The sequence below is a fragment of the Necator americanus genome, chromosome I, assembly GCF_031761385.1.
Source record: "Necator americanus strain Aroian chromosome I, whole genome shotgun sequence".
Taxonomy (NCBI): domain Eukaryota; kingdom Metazoa; phylum Nematoda; class Chromadorea; order Rhabditida; family Ancylostomatidae; genus Necator; species Necator americanus.
Window position 1 is genome coordinate 25,877,815 of NC_087371.1, and position 21,320 is coordinate 25,899,134.

Consider the following 21,320-nt stretch of genomic DNA (forward strand, 5'->3'; position numbering starts at 1 on the left):
ATAGAATAAAACTCTTCGTCAAACATACAACGCGTAAGAAGGCACGAGTAATTTGGAAATACACTTGTTATCAATGATAACATAACAGGGATTTATGTTTGAAGGCAATGGTAACCGAATGGAAAAGCAAGAAAAATTAAGAGAAAGTCTCCTTCCGAAGAAATTAGCCGCCATCTGCACTATGAAAGAAACTAGGCAGTACACCGCACTTGCACTGATGGATTGGCGAAATTCTCCGCTAACCACCTCGTATTATGCGTACATTGAAAACCGAGGTATGCGAAATAATAAGAAAATGGATCAAGATATGAGAAAAGGGAAAAGAGAATTGCGAAAGAGATAACTGCAAATCAGCACAATAATGATTAGAAGTGAACCAAAACAAAGTGCAATAAGGGAATGCTACATTACGATATCACTCAAATTGGAAAAAAATTTCTAATGGAGAAAACAAGTTTTCTACGGTTAACGAAATCAGTACAAATACTTAGACTTTCTCGCTGCTGCTTTTTCAACACTAGAATCTGTTGTGTCACTAGATAACGTCATCAAATCTCGAGTCGTTTCGAATCAAAAACAGGTTCTTCGTCTTCCGATTCTGACCCCAATATATGCACTTCATCAGTTTGACTGTTGTAATGAGGCAGCGGAGTGTAACTTAAAATGCCAATTTAAAAACCAAAAGTTAGTAGCATTAACACAGTTATCAAGAATACTTACTCAATTTGGCTGCGATCATCTTTCAGAAAGCAGTAGGCTACAGATACGAAAAACGAGACGACAACTACCACAACGAAGACCCAAGTGAACGACCAGAAAAGACTGGAGGCCCGATGACCACGTGGAGGGTATTTTGCATTCGGTGAACAATCTTCTGGAAAAAAGTCATAAAAATAAAGTTCGAGTCAAGAAAGGTGAAATTCAGTATAATAATCCTTTCAGTCTGCATAGTATATTAGGAAGGCGTAAACTCTGCTTACCACATCGGTAATTTTCTGAAGTCTGGCCTGCCGTACAACACGGTTTACAATAACCGGTAGAGCGATTTCCATACCCCTTAGCACATGTATCACAACCTAACGCACCTGAAAGTGAAAAAAGACTCAAAAAACCGTAGCGAAAACAGCGAGCATGGTGAAAAAAGAAACATTTAAGCACCTGGACCATGACAAGTCGAGCAAGCCCCGTCGCACTGGTCGCATTTCCCTACAGCATTCAAATAGTAGCCCACTCCACAGCGGTCCGCACGAAGTACACAACGAGCTTGCACCAAGTTGCTTTCATCTTAACCACAGATTTAATCCGAAAAAAAAAACGCAAATTATATGAGAACTTACAATCAGCAACTTGGCCTTCACCACATGTATCTACACATTTACCATACTGAGGAGAATGTAGCACATCCACTAGAAGCTGCGCTCCAGGGCAGGTCTCGCATATCTGGAAAGTACAACTAACGATCCAAGTTGATGTGGAAGAGAGGAGGAAAATCGATCCTACGGTTGCTTGAAGAAATTTTAGCGCATTTTTGTGGGTAACCACAAAAACTGTGGATATGATAGACATTGAGAGAAAGAAGTGTTTGGAGATTAATAATAAAATAATACGTAAATAATAAATTAATAATAATAATAATATTAATACGTCCCGAATAATGAAGTGTAAAAAAACAATTTATGATGCATTTAGGGCTCAAAACCAGTAGTCGGGAACAGTGTTCTTAGACAGACACTAGTTAGCTTGGCAAAAAATGTACAGACGCAGTTGATTAGGTATCACCATTAGTACTGTTTCTAACTATAGCTCCATTTCAATGGGGCATCTTTACACATCAGCATTTACTTTAATTGCAATTTAACACTACAACGAATGGATTGCAGGTGAACTTCATCTCTACAGATACTCTGTGCAGATCATGATGATATTGTCGGATAGACATGATTTTGACGCAAGATATAGAGCAAACGAAAAAAGTCATCGATTGCATGCGTTTCACCTCTGTAACAACTCGATTGCTACACTGGAAATGAGATCGGCGAATGACCCAACCACACCCCCGATGACTCCCAAGTTCAACCAAAACATTCAAATAATTTCAAATATTAAATCATGACTTCCCTCTTGTTTTAATCAAAATTTTCAACATAACGGAACTGGAAAGGAAAACTGAAAGATGAATACAAAAACCATGACATTTCATGAAAACCTTCCTGGAGAAGACATTCCAGAAAAATTCTACCACGAAGAATGCAGATAGTTTTTTTTTTTTGTTTCCTGCATTTTGGATTTACAACCCACGAAAAGTGGCAGACATAGCTGTAGATTTCAAAAATCATGAATAGACAGTATGTTCCTCTCAAGTTACAGAGTTTTCTAACCTCAGCTTGAGTACAAGAATGACAATGTGGAGAGCACATCTTGCAATTTCCGCCATCCAGATAATACGTGTCATCGCAATGAGCAACACACCTAGAACTAGTAACATGATCAAGAACTTTCACAGATCAAACTACATTAAACTACACACTTGAATCCGTTGCCAGCCTTGTTTCGCAGCGTTTGTGTGAAATGTTTGCATCGAAAGCATGCAACAGCCGATTTGCTCTCAGAACATCCGCCTTCACACTCCACGTGACAATCTCCGACAGAGCGGAGGTCTCCGAATGACAGCGGCTCGCTATGTTCAGTCTGAACAGCATGTTTTGAATGGAGCCGCAAATCAGAATGAAGTTTCATCACTGTGCATAATTAATTGAAGTGAAAGTTTTTGCCAAGTACCGCGAGACACTTTGGATTCAAAGGAAAAATAGCACATGGTTAGTTCTCCAGTAAAACGCATATAACCGGAGTACATACAAACAAATATTCAGGACGACTGATATGGGTTTCCCTCATTTCAAAATACAAAAGTAGGCTGACAACTGTTATTGATATCATCGTGAAGAAGCACTAGTTGCTGTGATCATAACAACAGCATTGACCAAACGATAACGAGACATTTATTAATGACTGATAAGATCTACGTTAGGAACCACTTAAACAACGTTAGCGACGTCCCCTCTATCGTGTTAGATTTTTCGCACCTCCTAAACCGCACTCACAACTCAGGCAAGTAATGATTCGACAGCTGTTCCAATTTTCCCGAAGCACGTTCACCGCCCTTTGCAATGCTTAACTCATATTTGCTCGATATCAGTTTCCCGAAGGAAAGACATTTAATATGAGTGAGATCTACAAAATACTGCCAAGCTCGACCAGCAAAATAGTGTCTTGAAGTCTCATTTTGACGTGTTTTTTTTTCTGATTGTGCACCACAGAACAGTGACCCATGCTGTACTTAATACATGAATTTACGAAATAAAAACAAGGTGAAGAGAGAGGTGAAGTGATAAAGGCTGCAACTGAACCCGAAAGCAACGAAACGGGTACAGAAAAAGCCACGTCCACCACCACAAGACGCACCGACGACGTTTCCAAGTAAGCCACTCCACCGGCTAGGGACAGCATCACAACACAAAACATAGGAACAATTTATTCACAGCTCTATAAATTCTCTGTTCAAGGCACTTTTCCAATAAGAATCAATCAATATAGTACAAACAAACACATCACAACGACTATCATGCGAATACTTCAGCCGCATACTATTGTGCAACAGAATGAAAGGAAACACCACCTAATTTAAGGTTAGGCTTGCGTGATTAGAATGATGAAAATTAAACGTGAGTAGCACATAGTTCTCTTAGTCCTAAATCCTTTGCTAACAAGCAACAAATGAAAACCTATAAATACACTGTCCTGAATTGAAAAAAAAAGCAGAAACGGAAGATAAAAAGTTACATATCAGCAACATAGAGAACATAAGAGAGGAACCAATATAAAGTTCAGCGAACCTGATAAGAATAATAAACAGGAGCAAAAAGGGAGTCCCTTCACGCACCTCCGAACATTTTAGCAAAAACCATATTGAAATAATTCTTCAAGCGATCGTAGCTCGTTGGCGGAGACTAAACATGGCAACTAACCACTCCTGGTTGAGGTTTGAAGGAGATGGAGAATAGGACAAGAAGGCAAGAATAGGAGCTACATGCGAGGTTGCGTTCAGGAAAAAGGAATATAGAAGGAAATGACAATAGAAGGGAAGGAATGACCAGAAATACACGCAAAGCAATACCCTTGTAATGAACCACGCACGCGCTTTTATGTCCGTTTCAAATCATCGGAAATCAGACAATTCAGAGAGTACATGCACCGTTCCCGTTCGCAACAGGTGGGGTTTCATGATTAGGTGAAGATTGGATTTCAGTAGTGGCAGGTTCGACGAACATCTGAGGCGAGGTGGCGCGACGGCAAGCGATTGCAGCCGAGATCGCAATCACTAGTAGCACGACTGCTTGCACGATCATCAACATTACGGGGAACGTCATCTGTAGTGAGAACGCATCGCTCTGACTAGCATCTTCGTGCGTGAACAGCGGAACATGTTTGGTCGTGGGCGCCTAGTAAGTGACAGTGAAGCCTACCACCGAACCCCATGCAAACGGCGACGCTAGTATCGTCGAAACCGTCTATTTTGTCGGTGTCGCTGATTTATCCACACCCACTGATTCGCCCTCGTGCTGAATACCCACTGTCCTGAAGAATTAATGAACGGACGCGTGTGTGCTCTGGAGGAGGAAGGTCGCAAAAATGGCGATCGGTGTGGCGTGGTGGAAACACCAGGAATCGGAAATTGCCGAGTGCGGGAGAACGCCGTCGGACGCTTCGGAAATTTCTGGAAGACACCAACAATACGACATGACCACCACCATCAGTTCATTCACTTGCACACTACACGCGGTAGTAAGGTGAAAATAAGCACACTGGCAACAACACCACAACATAGCACCGCATATGTTCCGCTGCAGCACGAGCAAAGAAGCATAAAGATCTGGGTAAGGCATGGTTAGTGTGAGTATTAGGGAAGATGGACATGCAAACAGAGGAATGCATGCATGTGAGCAAGGCAATGCATGTGAGCACAAAAACTAAAGTGCCGTGATTGTTTCCCTACGAGCAAAGCAGAGCCAGTAAGCGCAACTACATGAAAAAGTGCACATTCTACGGCGAAACCACCTCAAACGTTGAAACTATCCTGCTCGCAACGAACAATTTTTTGACTACATATGTTCGGATGAGCAGAAAGTTCAACTTTCAACACTACTCACTTCATCTAACCTACACATTAATTCAGCAAGAAATGGTAAGCTTCCAGAACACGGAGTGATCTTTCTTCGATGAGGGAAACACCTCCCTCACTTTTTCTAAGTCCATCGGACTTTCAAATTATATCAAACACTGCATAAGAAGGAATCTGCGGGGTTACAGTTAAGAAAGACGAAGCGGTGAGTCTTCTGACTAGTGAACACCTGAATTGTGTGTCTTAATTTTTTTTATCTTCGAGGATAGCGGACTATAAATGCCCACACTGATAAAAAAGAGGTAGTAAGTGACTTATGATGAGAATGATCATGGCTTACTAGTAAAAACAGCGAAGAGAACCCACTGGGATTCCCAACTTTAAATTCGCTAAGAAAAACAACTCATAGTTCTCTTCTGACCATGTCCATCTTTCTTTTATCTATAGACAGCTGTACACGCATGTTAAGTCGGCATTACCATTCCTTGCTGCGGTCTAGCATAAAATTCTGATTTCTGACCTGACTCGTAAGCTGGTGTATCCTTCCTAGCATCGACTGTGACGGAACAGGAGTTGGAGGATGAACCCTGTCGCCAGGTTGTGCAGGATCAGCCGTACCATACAGCAACAGAGTCCAGTCATGAAATGTCCCTGCAAATAATGCTTTTAGGTGGAACAAAACAAGCGCAATTGAATGATTACAAGAATTACCGGTAGCACTAGGATTATTGGTCACGCTTTCCACCATAAGAACCCATGTTCCTCGAGGATCTTCACCCCACTGCTGCACAGAAAGGAAAGGCCACTTGTGGAATCCATTGCTATTGAAATCCTTAAGAAATGAAGTGTTTACTACAAAATGAGTTTCCGTTTAAATGAACAAACCTGTGGTCTTGGAGGGAGCAGTACTGATCTTGTATTTGATGGAGAAAATAGGGTTAGTTTCAAATCACCCCGCTTCGAATAACGCACTAAAGAAAAACACTGTCAATTCACGTCAAAAAGCAGCATAATAATTACCTGTTGCATGCACTTGAACATGTTCCAAATATAGAACAGGGGTTCCAGATTCACATCCATTAACATCTAGAGTGAAATTCATCTGGAAGCGGCCATTGATAGGACGTGGGCTAAACAATTTGATAAGGACGATTATCGATGGAAAGAAATAGGAAGAAATTACTTTGGCGCAGCTAATTTGTACTCATATGTACATATGTGCTGTTCAGGGACAGTCTTCCAAGTTTTGGCTAGTCTTACAAGCGCTCCTCCATCCATCAATCCATAACCAAATCTAAAACAGGAGTGATTATAATAGAAACGAATAAGAAGCTGAAAAAAGACTAGCAACTTCATACTTGTTGCTTATCATTCTTCCAACGCCATTTTGGGACCATCCTGGATTTCCCAACAGGGGAGTAGGATTGGCTGTACGCAAAACGATATGCTGCATATCTCTCCAAGTGAGAGCAGGACTAAAATGTTAAAGGCGAACTGTTGTGCAATCGAAAAAGATTACGTAAAATGCAGTAACATACTTTGCTTCTAACGCGAGTGCAATTATTCCAGCTGCTAAAGGAGCTGAGGCACTGGTACCTGTGTGCATTTTCGTACAACCGGCCGGAACATCAACAGTCACCTAGTAAAGAAAAGGGTAAGTTGCACAACCATCTATAATGACACGTACACAAGAACACTTACAATAGCCGGTTGGTTAATGTTTGCTGAACTATATGTGGTGGCTATGGACGACGGACATTCTTCCAAGTACCAAGGTCGATGATTGTCGTATGTTGCAGAAGATATGGATAAAGTATAAACTGACGTCGTGTATCCATCAGCTGAGCACGAGTCCTGTCTGAAAGGAGTGCATGTGAAAAGTGATTTTGCACAGACATGTAAATCTCATCAATATTTTCAGTCCACAGCATAATTGAATCCATAGCGAAAACATCACTTGCAGACATAATAACGCCAGCCCTAGATGCAAAAGCTGAACGAAATGCTTCGAAACATCAAAAAGTAAAAGGCTTCTTTCCGATCAACTGTTAGCTTGTTTCCAAAAACTGGCAGTAAGATAGTTCTCCAACAAGAATTAGTTGATTCCCACCTTTGATAGCAGCACAGTTGAAGAACAAGACTGACTGCTGCGGACAAGAATGTATTTGATAAAGATAACATGACCGTGTTATCGAAAATGTCCAACAAAAGTTCAACACTTACAGCATTCACTTTCAGAATTCACTTCGAAAGCGAACTTAATAACTAGTTTTTAGAAACTGAAGCGAATGCATGCAAAGAAAAACGAATAGCTTATATGAAAACTTAAGATGAAGGGAAAAAAGTGTTGATTAATAATCCGAGTAGGAAGCATTAAAATGAGACAAATAACTTCCATGAGAACCAGATGTAAAAAAAGAATTAACGCCAACTGAAACTATCTCACCTTGAACCACCATTTCCACTGGCCCACACAAAGATGTTCCCCTTTCCGTTCCGTCCGTTTTTAATGCCACGGTAAAATGCTTCCCTTGCGAGAGGTCCAGGACCGTCAAAAGTCTTACCATCATCTTCAGGTCCCCAACTCGCCGAGTAGATGTCAATGTGATGCTAAAAGCGAATTATACAGCGCGATATGTCTAAACAGAAATAGTTCGCTGTAGTTTTCACAAGAATATTCATCTTTCAGATAGTAGCACCTGAAGAAAGTACCTGATTTAAAGAGAGGGAAGCGGCTTCCACGCTGTCAGATACAGCTCCATCAAGCATTCGTACCTGAAAGTGAAAAGGTAGGTGATAAATACTTGACAAAAACAAAAAAGAATGGCATGCAAGTTCATGGTACAATTGATGGATCCTACCACCAAGATGGGAAACTTCTGATGTAGCCTAGGTCTAGCAACATAAGGTTCAGAAGCTTAGCCAACTCCTTACGACTGCCAAAGTTCGAGATCGCAGATAAAACTTTTTAAATGGTAAATAAAGTGGGAAGGCAACTGAACAACAGGTATTAGGATCAAAATACATTCTGATTGTTCAAAGCAAAGCGTTCATTTCATTCTTCTCCACATAAAAGCACATCTACCAGGCCTTCTGTGAAAGGTACACTTGTGAACAAACTGTCTTTTTGCACTGCACCTATCAATCAAAGAAATATACTAACGAAATATATAACAACATACTCCACCGATTTTCGCCTTGAATGCGACTCCAACGCCACAGTAACTGTTACCAGCGATAGCTGCGACTTCTCCAGCACATCGAGTACCATGTCTAAATGAAGTTGATATTATGTTATAACAGATTCAATAGCATTTAAAGAATCAGTCAACGAGCACAGTTGCGTGTTTTGATCCGCTTTGTTATCACTGACAACAGCTCATACTTTTCTCGACCAACCTTTCTCTATCAGAAGTTAGGGATCCCGTGTTAAGTTCATCAGTGCGATGGTGTCGTGCATTCGTCCAACAACTGGTGATTATTGACCGAACGTTGTGACTTAGTGTTCGGTCAATGATCACCAATAGGTAGCGAAAGAGCATTTTCGCTCCACTCGAGCACTTCACACCACTTCTGCTAACTCTACAGGTTAAGCTTTTCAGAGATGGTAGAACATTACTAATAAATTAAAATTGAAAATCCATGGAACTAGGTGGAACAACGGTTATACTTACTTGTTGTCTCCGTTATTTTGTGGAGTAGGATCATCATCGTGGTCATTAATATCAGTGCTAGCCAACGGGTCATAGTTGGTTATAAGATCCGGGTGGTCTCTTTAAGAAAAAAAGATGAAAAAGAAGGTTATGTAGTTTTTAAATCACACATAAAAGAAATCATCGCACCTTTGGATTCCATCATCGAGAATAGAGACTGACACATTACGACCAGCATAACCCATGAGCCATGCCTCACGGACGTTCATGTCATAGTTGCCCACCGCTCTACCCACCTTGATTAGTTAGAATCAAATAAAAGTCTACCGCACATATGATTCGAAATGCGTCACTCACCAAGTACCATTGGTCTTGGTAAAGAGGATCAGGAAAGGGCAGCTGAGGAATCTCACGTGGCTCTGCGACAGTTTGACGCCGTCTTAAGAACGAATCTGACTGACCGGAAACAGCTCTTCTCTTAACCAAAGAGGAGTGTTTCACTGGTTCATAGCCTTCTTGCTGGAAATCAAACTGAACCAAGTGAAAATAATATGGTATAAACTTGCAGGTACCTCAACAAAGTGCTGATCATGATGGATATAGTCTCTTTTCGTTCGCCGTTTGGGCCGTTGTTCAGCTAACCACTCAACTGCAGGATGGGACTCTAACCGCTGTACAGCAGCCCGTTTTCTTCGACGAGAATGGGACTCGTCTTCATGATACAAGAAATAGTGGCTATCTAGGAATGGTTCTCCCTGAAAAATATGGGGAGCAATTCAAACATAGAAGTACAGCAGAAAAATATAGGTGTATATCTCTTTAAGGGTGTAACTTAATAATGATCTGAATTCTTCGAATATTTATTTTACATGTTAATGCCTAATGCATTTGTGGAGCTAAGTAATGGAAAATAAGAAGTAAAGCTTTCTTATTACAATGGGCTCCTTAAGAAGAGTTGAAACAGAAGAGCCGCGTACTCAGCGTATGTGTAACTATTTAAGGAACCTGCGTTGTACGAGTAAGACTCTGTTCATTACGTACAGGAACAATAAATGATGATATCTGTCACTTCAGACGTTTTTTTTCTGTAACTACTGGCGTCCCATATCACAAAATCCTTGGTATAACCTTGGGGAAGACACTTGACATCACGAGGATTAAGAATTCCCGCTTCTGTACCATAACAGAACGAGTTTAACTCAACGCCTAGTGAAAAACACGTTCGTAGTTTCACTTTCACACCGCACATGAGAGAGCGGGCGAGGTCAAACGAAGGTGGGATAAAACTGTGTAAAAACTAGAAAGAGAAACCCCTACCCGCACTCGCATTCCATGCTCAGATGCAAGCTTCCGTGCCAATTGATCGTCCCTTTTTGCTAACCGAATCACTGTGTGGGTCGGTTCCGGACAACTATCCTCATCGTCACATAACTGAATAAAAAAAAATTGGATGAGGAATGTCAAGTACGAAGAATGAATAACTCACCGAATCATGTTCAACAGAGTATATACAGGATATAGAAAATAATACGAGTAGACCCGTTCTCATTCTTCTGACTAGAAAATAGCAAGACAATAGTGTCTATTAGAAATATTGGGTGAACAGTGTTTAAGTAGAAGTATTAGAGTTAACACATCGTCGAAAGCGAGTGATTAGTCGAACGAGTAGACAGAAATCGACCTGAAGTGAAAACACATTACACTAAGCAGTAGCGCCAAGCAATCATGTAGAACTAAATATGGCGAGAAATGAACGAATGTGAAATACGGAACGAAATAACATTGACCGAACCTCACAAATCGAGTGAAAGGAATGGAACTAACACAACTAACTGCTTGAGCTGATTACCGTGAAGAAACCACGAAACCTACGAACAGTAGTCAACAAATAAAGAAAGGATGTTCGGAAACTACAGAATGCGAAACCGTCCGCTGCAAGCCCGCAAAAGTACGTCGCGTGGAAACACATACACTACAACTCAGTGGGGAGTGTAGAGTTGATGGAAGTTTTTTTTTTCGGATTGATGGTTGATAGAGAGTCGCTGCCTACGTTCATCTGTTTTCTTATTGCTGCTGACTGTTTGTATCGCAACAGGCAACAATGCTCTTCACCGTTCCACCTTAGGGTTTTTAAACTATTACAACTCAAACGTCCCGAGAATTGTTTTGCAGAAAAGTCACACCACTAGGATTTCCTGCGCTCTGTTCAATCGCAGCGCAGGCGTCTGCCTATTTCGCACACATTTTTTTTCTTCCACAAAGTATCCTTGGGTCAGGTTTTTTGCCGCTTGGGTGAGCACTCAGATATATATTACGCCTTACTTTGCTGGTATTCTGTAGTGGAAATAACAAAACGGGAGGTAGTAATAATGAGGCCAGCGACAGATAGCATGTCAATGTGATACAGGTAACTATAACTGGATAATCGATAGAGGAAGTGACGATTAAATGAGTGAGAAGTGAAAACGGCATGTGGCGATAGTTTCGGCATAAGTGGTTGTCCTTGGCCGAGGGAGCTTCATCTCGATGCTTCTTTTATAGCTATCGGAATCCAGTTTTACACTAGCTCCGTGGAAAAAATCTGTGGTACTCGAGATTTCTCGATATATGTAGCAGAGAAGGCTAAAAGAAACGAACGGAAGAAGCTGATTCACACAAAGGCTGCTACTTGAGTCGCCGTTGAAGTGAGTTCTTGGATCAGGGTATGGATGCAGCCAAGTGAATATGTTAGAAAGAATTTTTTCTGCAATAATACACGCTAAGGGTCAAAATAATTCGCTCACAGAAAAAAAGTGAAGGCACAGACTGAGATGAAGATGTGGAAATGGGGCAGAAACCAGTAACAATAAAATAATTTATAATTGTTGTCCATATAACAGTCATAACTTTTGTTGGTCGTTATTTTTTTCCAAATTTTAACCTTTATTGCGCATGCTCAATTATAGATAACTTTGCAAGACTAACCATTTCATTTCGTTTGGTTCATTTCGAAATGAAACGAGTCTTTTGTTTTGACCAATTTCTTGTCACTTCTTCTTTTTGCGTCTAGTTTGACACTGAACGGACAGACACCATTCAATGTTTTGATGTTAGAAAGAGAACAGGCGAGTCCTGTAGGTTCTTGACATATTGGAGAAGATGTTTTCTACCAAATCAATCACATTCAACATGGATTGTCGATGGTCGCTAGCACAACAAGTTTGAACAACACTAGAACAAAAGCGTTTACGTACCTTCCAAAATGTGCAAACATGACTGTCCTTTCTTCCCACTACGCAAGAAAAGCAGTGTACGGTTAATGATTTGAGTTTAAGTGCTGCGCTCAGGAGATGACATCTCGGCGCATGATGTTCTGCAGTAACCTAGCTCCATACAAGGAAGAAATGAGAAGAACGGGACGTTTGAGGACAAGCCTAAGCGCGCTCTAATTACAACGAATGTGTGCATAGGTGCTAACAAGGCCCGTCCGTGATCTACGTATGCTATAGTCGAATCAAACGACATAAAGCAAGGGACAGTTGCGTAAGCGATTGCGCTGGAAGCGACGCTGTGGAGATTGCGGTTGGAATCAATGTGGTACCATCGCGAACTGCAACGACTAGCACTGCTAGTGCGGGTCCCTCCTCGATCCTAACCGCTACGCTTCACCGCGCCGCTTCGAGCGCAGCCGCCTACGCAACTGCATTGTGCTTCATATCGTTCTGGTCCTACTATATTCTGCTCTTTTAGTAGTATGCATGATAACGTTTGTGGAACCGTTCCTTACTACCGTTTTTTTTTTAAATCAGTTCATAGTTGCTCATACCGTTAGCATCGAATGTGTTCAACCGAGGAACCTCGCAAAGCGCCTTCGATTAGGGTCGAGCATAGGAGTGTAGATCAAATACAGAAAAGTGCGCGTTGAAGCGGATGGTTCGCCTCCAGCCGGACTACAGACTGTTAGGAGAGTTCTAGCAATTCGAAACCAACTGTTCTCTTGCGCAATCGAACGGGATCACATCCTGTGGAAATAGTAAGAAGGTACGCTTACTACTCTTTCAATTTAAGTACTAGTTTCTCAACTCCTGATTCTCTTACTAAGCTGGTAAGCTATGTACAGCCAAAGGAAATAAGATCTCATGCTGACAGCAGAGTATTTCGACGAATGTGCATTCCTCCTATTCGTTGTTACTGCGCCTTTCTCTGTGAAATGTCCCTGAAACCGCTGTCCATATTCTTGAAGTTTCCTTCATGCAGAAACAATAAGACGTGAATCATCGGATCTTCACAGCGCGTCCTTTAAACCACGACCTTGCAATTTTGGAAGAATCTTCCACCACGGTCACAGAATTACGTCCACAGTGCACAAAGTAATCGTGTCGGATAGGGATGAAACGCGCTGAAAACAAAAACACATACAGAGGTCAAGGTTTAGAGGTCTAGTAAGAAGACTAACATTCCTTATGGCTCATACAAGTTATTTTTTTTGTAGCAGTTAACGTGAGTAATAAGTAACAAGAATATATATTAAGCAATGCTTTTTTTACTTGCCATTCTGTCTTCTATATCCAGTTTGTCACATCAATCACTGTAGTGCCTAATGGCATAGATTGAAACCCCATGGAACAATGAATTTTATAGTTTCTACAGATGGTGTTGACAGAAAACATCGCTACATTATTCGAAGAAAGTTTCTGTTGATGTGGTAATTGATGTGTGATTATTGTAATTGGAAATAGGACGAAGAGACTGGTTTGAAACTGAGTTGTGTTCAGGACATAGCAACGTACTATGGTAACAAAAGATGGATTGGAGAATTTGGTTTGTGTTTGGAGCAATCTTCTGATTCTACTCCTTCTAAATCAAATTAAATGAACTAAGTTTACTCCAACTGCCAAGAAAAAAAAGCGGAAAAAACAAAGTAGCTTTGAAGATACACATATATATCTCATAGCACATCGTGTATTACCCTATCTCTTTCAAAATCATCTAGTAATCTAAGTTGCATTTTTCACTAGGCAAATATTGAATTCAAGCGACTAGTTCAAGTGTGCACCATTTATTTAGTGTCAATAGATCGCCAAAATGTGTCAATAATAGTCCTGCTTTGATGACCGACTCGAAAAAAACTGCGAGAACGAAAGCGGCTCACCTGGGAGGTGCGTGGTGACGGCCGTTACGTGATCGAAGGCAGATCTTCATATTGTTAAATGATGCATGAATATCTGGCAAGCAATATGAATGCGCATGACCTCTTCTTTTTGGTGAATGGGGAAACAAAGGGCTTACTTCAGCTGGGAATCGATCGGTGAAGGTAGATTCACAGCAATCAAGTTGCAGTTGTGGCGTCCGTTTATCCGAAGTAGGCAACTGGAAAACCAGTGGCGGCGGATACCAGTTATGTCGCAGAAAGAGATAAATCGGCGGCAGTGGCAGCGCAGCAAACAGTGCTGTCCTTTCACTACCTTCTGAGGTGAGTGGTCGTCTGGAAATGGCAGGTTCCGACCATGAGCTGCCCGAGACGGTTACGCTACTGCGGACAAGTGTAATTGCCCATGCTGCGACTGAGTGGCAGCAGGTGGCGACGACTACAGTAGTACTGCCAGCAGCGCAGCGACGATGCCATGCGGTGCTGGCCCGCACACTCGGGATCATCGCTCTTGTCCACACAGCTTAACTCTGTTGTCGCCAACAAGCGATCACCAGTTTACGCTACGGTGATGGGTGAATGAAGTGGACGTCAACTGGCTTATGGCCGCCTACTTGCTATAGCCACAAATGCGATGACCTGTCGATGACGTCATGAGGGTCGGGCGAATGAAATCCACGGATAACAAAAACATTCGCGAGACAAAAAGAGGGAAATTAAACTGCGTACGAGGTAATTATGTGGAACTAGTCAGTAAAGTCAAATTTTCACGGCGATTGGGAGATTGTATAGATAATAGAGAAGTGTTTATTGGTCAGGAATAGGAAGAAAAAGGAAAGAAGAATGACGATTTTCTCATGCTAGGAGATGAGTTTGTTTTAGTGGTTCTGAGCGGTCGTCAAATGATATGTTTCGTTTATTGTCATGAACCATTTAAGAATAATAATTGAATTTGAATAAGAAAGACAAATTTCTATTTTGTATTCACCGATGGTTTTCAATATTTCATTCTTACATTGACAATTCATTTATGTGATGTTTTAGTCTTAATGGAACCTGGATTGAGAGGGAAACCTTTTGATAGTGATTAGGCTGCTGATTTTTAATGAAGGATAAGAGCTGGAACAACAGACTGCTGTAATCGAAAAGCTCGTGCAACTTGGGTACATTCTATATTTACTCGCCAATAAATTAGCTTTCAACTATATGAGTAAGCTGATGAGTAAGAGGAAGGAATGATGACTAAGAAGATAAAAAAAGAATAAAGGGCCGTTCTGCTCTGCCTTTCGGGTCACACTAAGACCGATAAGCACTGAGGGGCGGAGAGCTCACCTTGGAAAACCCGACCCACCAAAATGAAGAATTGAAGCGAATTGTTAGAGAGAGAAAGACAGAGAAAATTAAATTGCTTAAAGGTTCAGTCGTTGACATGTATCCACGAACATATTTCTGACAATTTAATAACAACGATATTTTCAATTGAAGAAGTAGGTTTTGTAGGTCAAACGACTGCCGCTGTCTTATGTTAGACGTCATTTGTACTACACTATACCATATTTGTGTACTTCTGAATCAATTTTTAAAAGTCGAACAATTCGATTGAATGTGGAGGTCGATCGCACTCATTAGTATGAATATTCTAAGAAGTCATTCGAACGATTACATGTTGTCATCCTATCCATCATAGTTATCACAACTATACTAGTGCTTTACTTGAGGAAAAAACGGACATGCACTTCAAATTCACAACAAAAAGGGAAAACTTGGCATACAAAAGGTCGAGAGAGTCGAATTCAAAGGAAATATTTGTGTGGTCCAAGTAGTCGAGTATTCGGAAACTCTTGAGTATAACTGTTTTGAAACCGTCTTTTCAAATGATTTAGGATACGATTGCCTCTTTTTTCCGAACAGTCAAAGAATAATTCGATAAGGTTCTCGCCCACCCACCCAATCAGAGTCACAGCCATAGGTGCGATAGGGAGAAGCCGAACCCTCCTCAGGTGAAGGGGGTTTAGCTCATGGGGTGCAGCTCAAGTGAAGGGGGTCTTTTCGCCAACCACCTAAAAGTGAAGGGGGGTAATTTCGCCTACCCTTCAAAAGTGAAGGAGGTCCCTTCCCCAACCGTTCAAAAGTGAAGGGGGTCAGAGCACCGGCTCCGACTATCGCATGTGGGACGTGTCAAGGTCACAGCTATGGAAGGACTTGGGTTCACCACCATAAAAAGTTAGAAATATTCCCGTGTGTTTTCAAAAGAGGAAGGAAGGACAGATGGCTTTGAAATGTCGACCTCCATGGAATGTTTATAGAACCTCCTTTCCAACTATTGCTTCTGCAGCGTACAAAAAAAGGACTGCGTTCCATAAATGCTACGCAAAAATAGCTCTCAGCGATGATCCTTGGACTCGTGCAAGCGAAAGTGCATCACAGGGGCGTGTCAAGCACTACACATTCGTAGCTGGTCTCCGAGTGATCTCAACAGCTGACGGATGCGATCCAATCTCATTGCAAATGTACGATTAGGGCAGACAGCAAAACCAGTGAAGTTACCGTCAAGAATAGAGATAGCGTTTAACAAAAGGGTTGAGTGTGATTGGAAACGTTCGAGCATTGTTCGATGTGTTTCTAAGAAGAATTCGTCGACGAATTATCGATGACAAATTCGGCGTTTGGGAGAAATACGAACTAGAAAGTGACAACGAACGTTTATGGGGAAAGCAGTTTTCTGCTGACGGTTCCACAATGCAAAGTGCAATGAAAAGTGAAGTAGTGGTGCCGAAAGCATTCTCTCCAATATTACAACAGTCTGGCTTTAGCGAGCGAGAAAAATTACGTGTCGACGATGCGAGTCTCATTGTGATAAAGTGCGCTAAAGATTGTTGTGATTGTACAAAGAGCCTCACGCATGTCTTCGTGCATAAGGCTCTTAAGCTAGAGAATTATAAAGACGTCCCTCCGACTGCGCTACCCCCTCCATTTTCGCAAGAGCTTTTCTTCCTACATGCTAATTGCAGCCTTTCGTTTTTTGCATCTCTATTTCCATATAAATTGCTATTCACTGCTGAAAATAAAGAGGTATTCACTAGAATGCACGCAGTTTATGCGGAATATCGCGGGGGGAAAAACGATAGTTCATAACCGTACTGAAACCGGATGACATTGAGAGGATGGTAATTTACGAACCGGATGTTGGGGAAAACAGTGGGATAGGGAGAACAAACGCGCGAAGCACAACGAAGGCAGACAACGAACAGCAGAACTGTGACGAAGGTGAAAGCAGCAGCAGCAGCAAAGTGTCTGGCCAGCGAACAATGCATTGACAAGACAAACAATGCAGTCTGATGCAGAAAACGAAGGCCACACACGCACCTGCTGCTGAAGAGGTGACAAGGCAAAGAGCATGGCGCGTCAGATCTGGTCCACCACAACCCGACGACCCTCAGCTGACAGCTGCTCACCGAGATCTGTCCAGTTCTGTGTGATCTTCGAAAGAACACTGGTTTTACCAACATCGTTCTCTTTTGAGCTCTATAGAACATAAAAAAGGAAGAAGAAGAAGGATCTAAGAAAGGGAAGTTTGCTTTGGGATTTGAAGTCCGTATGTAGTCGATTGAAGTGCTTCGCTCCGAATAGCAGCTACCTGTTCGGTTGCTGAAGCGTTTTTCTTTGATAAGCCATACTACAGCTCACCTCATTGTTCCTCACAAGTTCCATATCACTCTTAGATCGGCAGTCTCGATATTGGGACACTAAACATAGCACTTTTCACTCATAGAGAGAGAGATTCCGAATTTTTTCAGTTCTGACTTTCAAGGATTAGTTGAGCACTAAAGCTGTACACATACCATAATGAAATGGGCCCATAGGATAAAAGTAACCGAAAAATGTGGAAATTCGTATTTCTAAGAGGTATATAAACGGGAGTTTTTCGCACGATTGAACGACAACTAAGAAAAGTTCATCACGTTCACAAAACCTGTATTATACCGGCATGTGAGACATAGCTCCACGGTAAATTCCAGGCTCTTCAGGTCAACCACTGCAGACTGACTGTCCTATTCACGTAAGCTGTCCGTTAAGTGAAACGTTAACGTTGTTACTTCAATAAGTGCAGAAATCTAGTTGACCTTGAGAACAATGACGATGATAGAGCAAGAGAAGCAGTGGATCTGACAGTGAGAGACCACTCTGCTGCTTTTTAGTGTCGATTTCTGGATAGTGAACGCGAGAAACGGGGACAGATGAACACGAGGCTTTGTCGTGGCAGAATGGCGAGACTGGGTGCTTTATTGCGGCTGCGATCGAAAGAGGCAACGTGAGACCTAATGGATGGTGGTGATTCTGAACGAATTTGTTGAAAAACTGTAAGAATAAGGCAGGTGAATCATAGAAATACTTCGTGCGCGGCTGACGCCAGCCGGCTCGCCGTCACATCGTGGCGCTCATGCATTCGTTACCGAATGCGTTCGGCGAAAAGTAGAAAAATTGTCTGAATTGGATGCTTAGTTAGTCCGTGACTCGTCAAACTGGGAATATACGTTTGTTCTGACAGCCCAACAGTATAATGGACTAACAGGAGTGGACAAATATAATTACTCTCAAACTTAAAGGCATCACCCCACGAATCTGAGGTGGTGCGGATTTCAGGATGAGTATTCGTATACGGGATGGGAGACTATGGAGAGGGGGCGATTCCATCCATTTCTTCCCAATTGTCGTAAAAAAACGGCCCGGAAGATGCGGCGCCGCACAAGGCTGGCTCGCTCCAGACGAACTCCTTGTAGAAAATACTGCGCCAGAAAGCCTGAAGCCGTATCTTCCGGGCCGTTTTTTACGGCAATTAGGAAGAAATGGACGGAATCACCCCCCTCTCCATAGTCTCCCATCCCGTATTCGAATACTCCACCTGAAATCCATTCCACCTCAGATTCGTGGAGTGATGCCTTTAAAGCTGCGATGGATGGTAGAAATCTCAGTGCTGAAATGGTCCTTTTCAAGCTATAAAATTAACGAATTTTTAGAAAATAAAATAATAAGTAGTGAGAGAAGCTTTAAAAAAACTCAGTTAGGGAAAAAAACCAAGGGACCCTCGGTGTAAAGGAAACACAATTTTATGAAAGGAATTCCTTAAGATTCTGTTTCCTGCGAACCCTAGGCCCCTCGAACGCGAAACTCTTGGATCAAAAGGAGGACGTGGTTAGGTCAGTAACGATCACAACAACAACCACATACCGACGAGGCAATTTCACCGCGACGTAAAGAACAGGAGCCCCATAATCTCGGTGAGAATCCCATCGAATTAAAGAAATGCTTTTTCTGCTATTCCGAGTAGGATCAATAGGAAATCGATAAGATGTGGAGTTGGAATGGGAACAATATGAGAGAGAGAGGACTCGACCTTGGCAACTGCGCAAACAACAGCTGAGTCATAGATGATGGCAGAATTGATAGGATAACTTCCAAACGATGAACAACGACAATGCGAGGATTGGGAATTTTTCGGAAAGAACTCTATGGGATCGAAATGAGATGTGCAGACTCTTGGTTTGGGAGAAACAGGTCAGGAATTCATTCTATTCGGAGACATGGTAATGCGAAGAAATTCGGATAATCCGACACGATTATTGAACGACGATCGATCGTCCGAAATTGGGACACAGACCAAGTGATGAGACAACGGGAGAGGAGTAGAGAGTGGTCGGCTGAAGAGGCGGAGGCACCGACCGACGCTGACAGCGAACGAACTACTCCAGGGGTTACGAGAGTTCGGCAGCAAGTAACAATCTGGCAATCATTGTGTTATCACAAAAAAAAATGCAGTTTTGTCTTCTCAGCCGGTTCAGACGGAATACTTTCTTCGTTCAACTGTAGGATTGTGGTGGAAGAGGTGCTTGTGTATAGAAACTGATGTGTGGTCGCTTCCTTGAAGTGTGTCCTTTCGCCAATTTGAAGGCTTTCCGTTAAAGTTTTTTGAAGGGTTTGAATGAGAAAATTACTCTATTTGCTGGAAAATTGTGAGATAAGTGACCTTCACACGTTAGAACGTAGCGTTTCTGAGTTTGTGCAGGTTCTCAGAGCAATCAAATGTGTTTAGAACTTTTGGAGAGAAAGATATTCTATTCTTACACTGGAGAAGAAGAGGTTTTTCTTGTACGACGCGCTGAGAACAGACAGATACAAGAAAAAGAGAGTGTGTGAAAATGCAAGAATGAAAGAGATGTAAAAATCATGTAATGAATAAATAAAGCTATATGTGAAATAATATGCAGCTATACAGAGTGATAGCTGAAATTCCTTCTATAAAAAGAATTTCTTTAGGAAAAAAAAACATTTCGGAGAAAACATGATCAGGAAAGCTGCGAAACGTGGATTTGTTTTAGCGGCGCATAATAAAAATCCACTTATGGTGTAGTACATGATGCTATTCTGACGATACGTCCTCATCGTCTCAATCTAAAATATTCTTCTTTTTTCCTTCTCTGATTTCTTATCCTCACTTCGACTATTCCTTTATTCTGTCTGCTTTTATTACTAATCTCGTCATTTTTATTTCTTTCGCTTTCCCTTAGTTTGAAGTTCGCTATCCTTACTCTTTAACAAATTCTTCAATGATTATTTCAATAGAAAATAGACCATGCTGCCAGTTTCAACAGTTGGGCAGTTCGATCCCGTTTTTTCCGTCCATCCACGAGTGGAGTGACGGGAAAGAATCGAAAGATGAGCGAGAACATAGGTAAGTGCATAATAGAGCTGTACATCTGCATGACTTTGTTCTTGAGTTGGGTGCTAATCAGCAATTTCTGCATATGAAACAAAAAACGTAAGTGAATCTACTCGTTCTGGCTACAAAGTTCTTGACTTGAAACGAGAGTTAGTGGAGGAGTGTGGGACGGGTGGAGAGGATTGGAGACCGTTTCTTTCAACCGTAGAGGACGCATGTATTGAATTGCAGTAGGAAGGTAAACGCAACGTTCGTGGAAATTTTTGATGTTTGATGCCCTTCAATGGCTGATGAGGTTCGATTCGTAGTTTAAGCGCGAAATAACCTTCAGCAATCCTAAAATAACATGGATCACTGGCCCCGAAACTGATCAATTCACCTAACGTAGCTACTATTGCACAGGTACGGCTGAGGAATCGAAAGCACTTAAGGTGAATTTCCTCTCTAGCACATCGTAAAGAGTTGTTTCGTCGAGCAGATTGATCAGTCCCAAGGTCAATTGATTTTTGTGCTTCTAGGGGATTTCCCGCGTTTTCGCTGCGATACTATATTTACTAGAAGTACTACTACTATTTACTAGAAGTGAAGAGAACTGAACATGGCAAATTTTCCAGAATGCTGCCTTCAATTGTTTTTTTTTGT

At 41.8% G+C, this 21,320-nt stretch overlaps 4 protein-coding genes across 5 annotated transcripts; 1 reads left to right on the forward strand and 3 right to left on the reverse strand.

Moving 5' to 3' along the window:
• Positions 1 to 548: 548 nt before the first annotated feature.
• On the reverse strand, positions 549 to 10,381 carry RB195_006881 (uncharacterized protein; the record flags this gene model as incomplete). Of its 2 annotated transcripts, XM_064180217.1 has the most annotated exons (25): positions 549 to 657; positions 721 to 874; positions 981 to 1,085; positions 1,159 to 1,284; positions 1,338 to 1,440; positions 2,379 to 2,469; positions 2,528 to 2,688; positions 3,963 to 4,007; positions 5,700 to 5,830; positions 5,891 to 6,011; positions 6,065 to 6,150; positions 6,200 to 6,309; positions 6,363 to 6,473; positions 6,538 to 6,654; positions 6,718 to 6,818; positions 6,881 to 7,037; positions 7,626 to 7,789; positions 7,892 to 7,954; positions 8,362 to 8,452; positions 8,854 to 8,952; positions 9,022 to 9,128; positions 9,190 to 9,351; positions 9,405 to 9,587; positions 10,150 to 10,263; positions 10,319 to 10,381. In XM_064180217.1, 25 exons carry the CDS (start codon positions 10,379 to 10,381, stop codon positions 549 to 551), a joined length of 2,874 nt encoding a protein of 957 aa, XP_064037106.1. The 2 variants fall into 2 exon arrangements, with proteins under 2 accessions (XP_064037106.1, XP_013293083.2); XM_013437629.2 differs by lacking the exon at positions 3,963 to 4,007.
• Positions 10,382 to 13,161: 2,780 nt separating this feature from the next.
• RB195_006882 (uncharacterized protein) lies at positions 13,162 to 14,466 on the reverse strand (the record flags this gene model as incomplete). Its single annotated transcript, XM_064180218.1, has 2 exons — positions 13,162 to 13,210; positions 13,964 to 14,466. The coding sequence occupies 2 exons, from the start codon at positions 14,464 to 14,466 to the stop codon at positions 13,162 to 13,164; spliced, it is 552 nt and encodes a 183-aa protein (XP_064037107.1).
• On the reverse strand, positions 14,010 to 14,466 carry RB195_006883 (uncharacterized protein; the record flags this gene model as incomplete). Its single annotated transcript, XM_064180219.1, has 2 exons — positions 14,010 to 14,036; positions 14,101 to 14,466. The coding sequence occupies 2 exons, from the start codon at positions 14,464 to 14,466 to the stop codon at positions 14,010 to 14,012; spliced, it is 393 nt and encodes a 130-aa protein (XP_064037108.1).
• A 1,762-nt stretch (positions 14,467 to 16,228) lies between these two features.
• Positions 16,229 to 16,480, forward strand: RB195_006884 (uncharacterized protein; the record flags this gene model as incomplete). The annotated part of the gene is made up of 1 exon (XM_064180220.1): positions 16,229 to 16,480. The coding sequence occupies one exon, from the start codon at positions 16,229 to 16,231 to the stop codon at positions 16,478 to 16,480; it is 252 nt and encodes an 83-aa protein (XP_064037109.1).
• Positions 16,481 to 21,320: the final 4,840 nt, after the last annotated feature.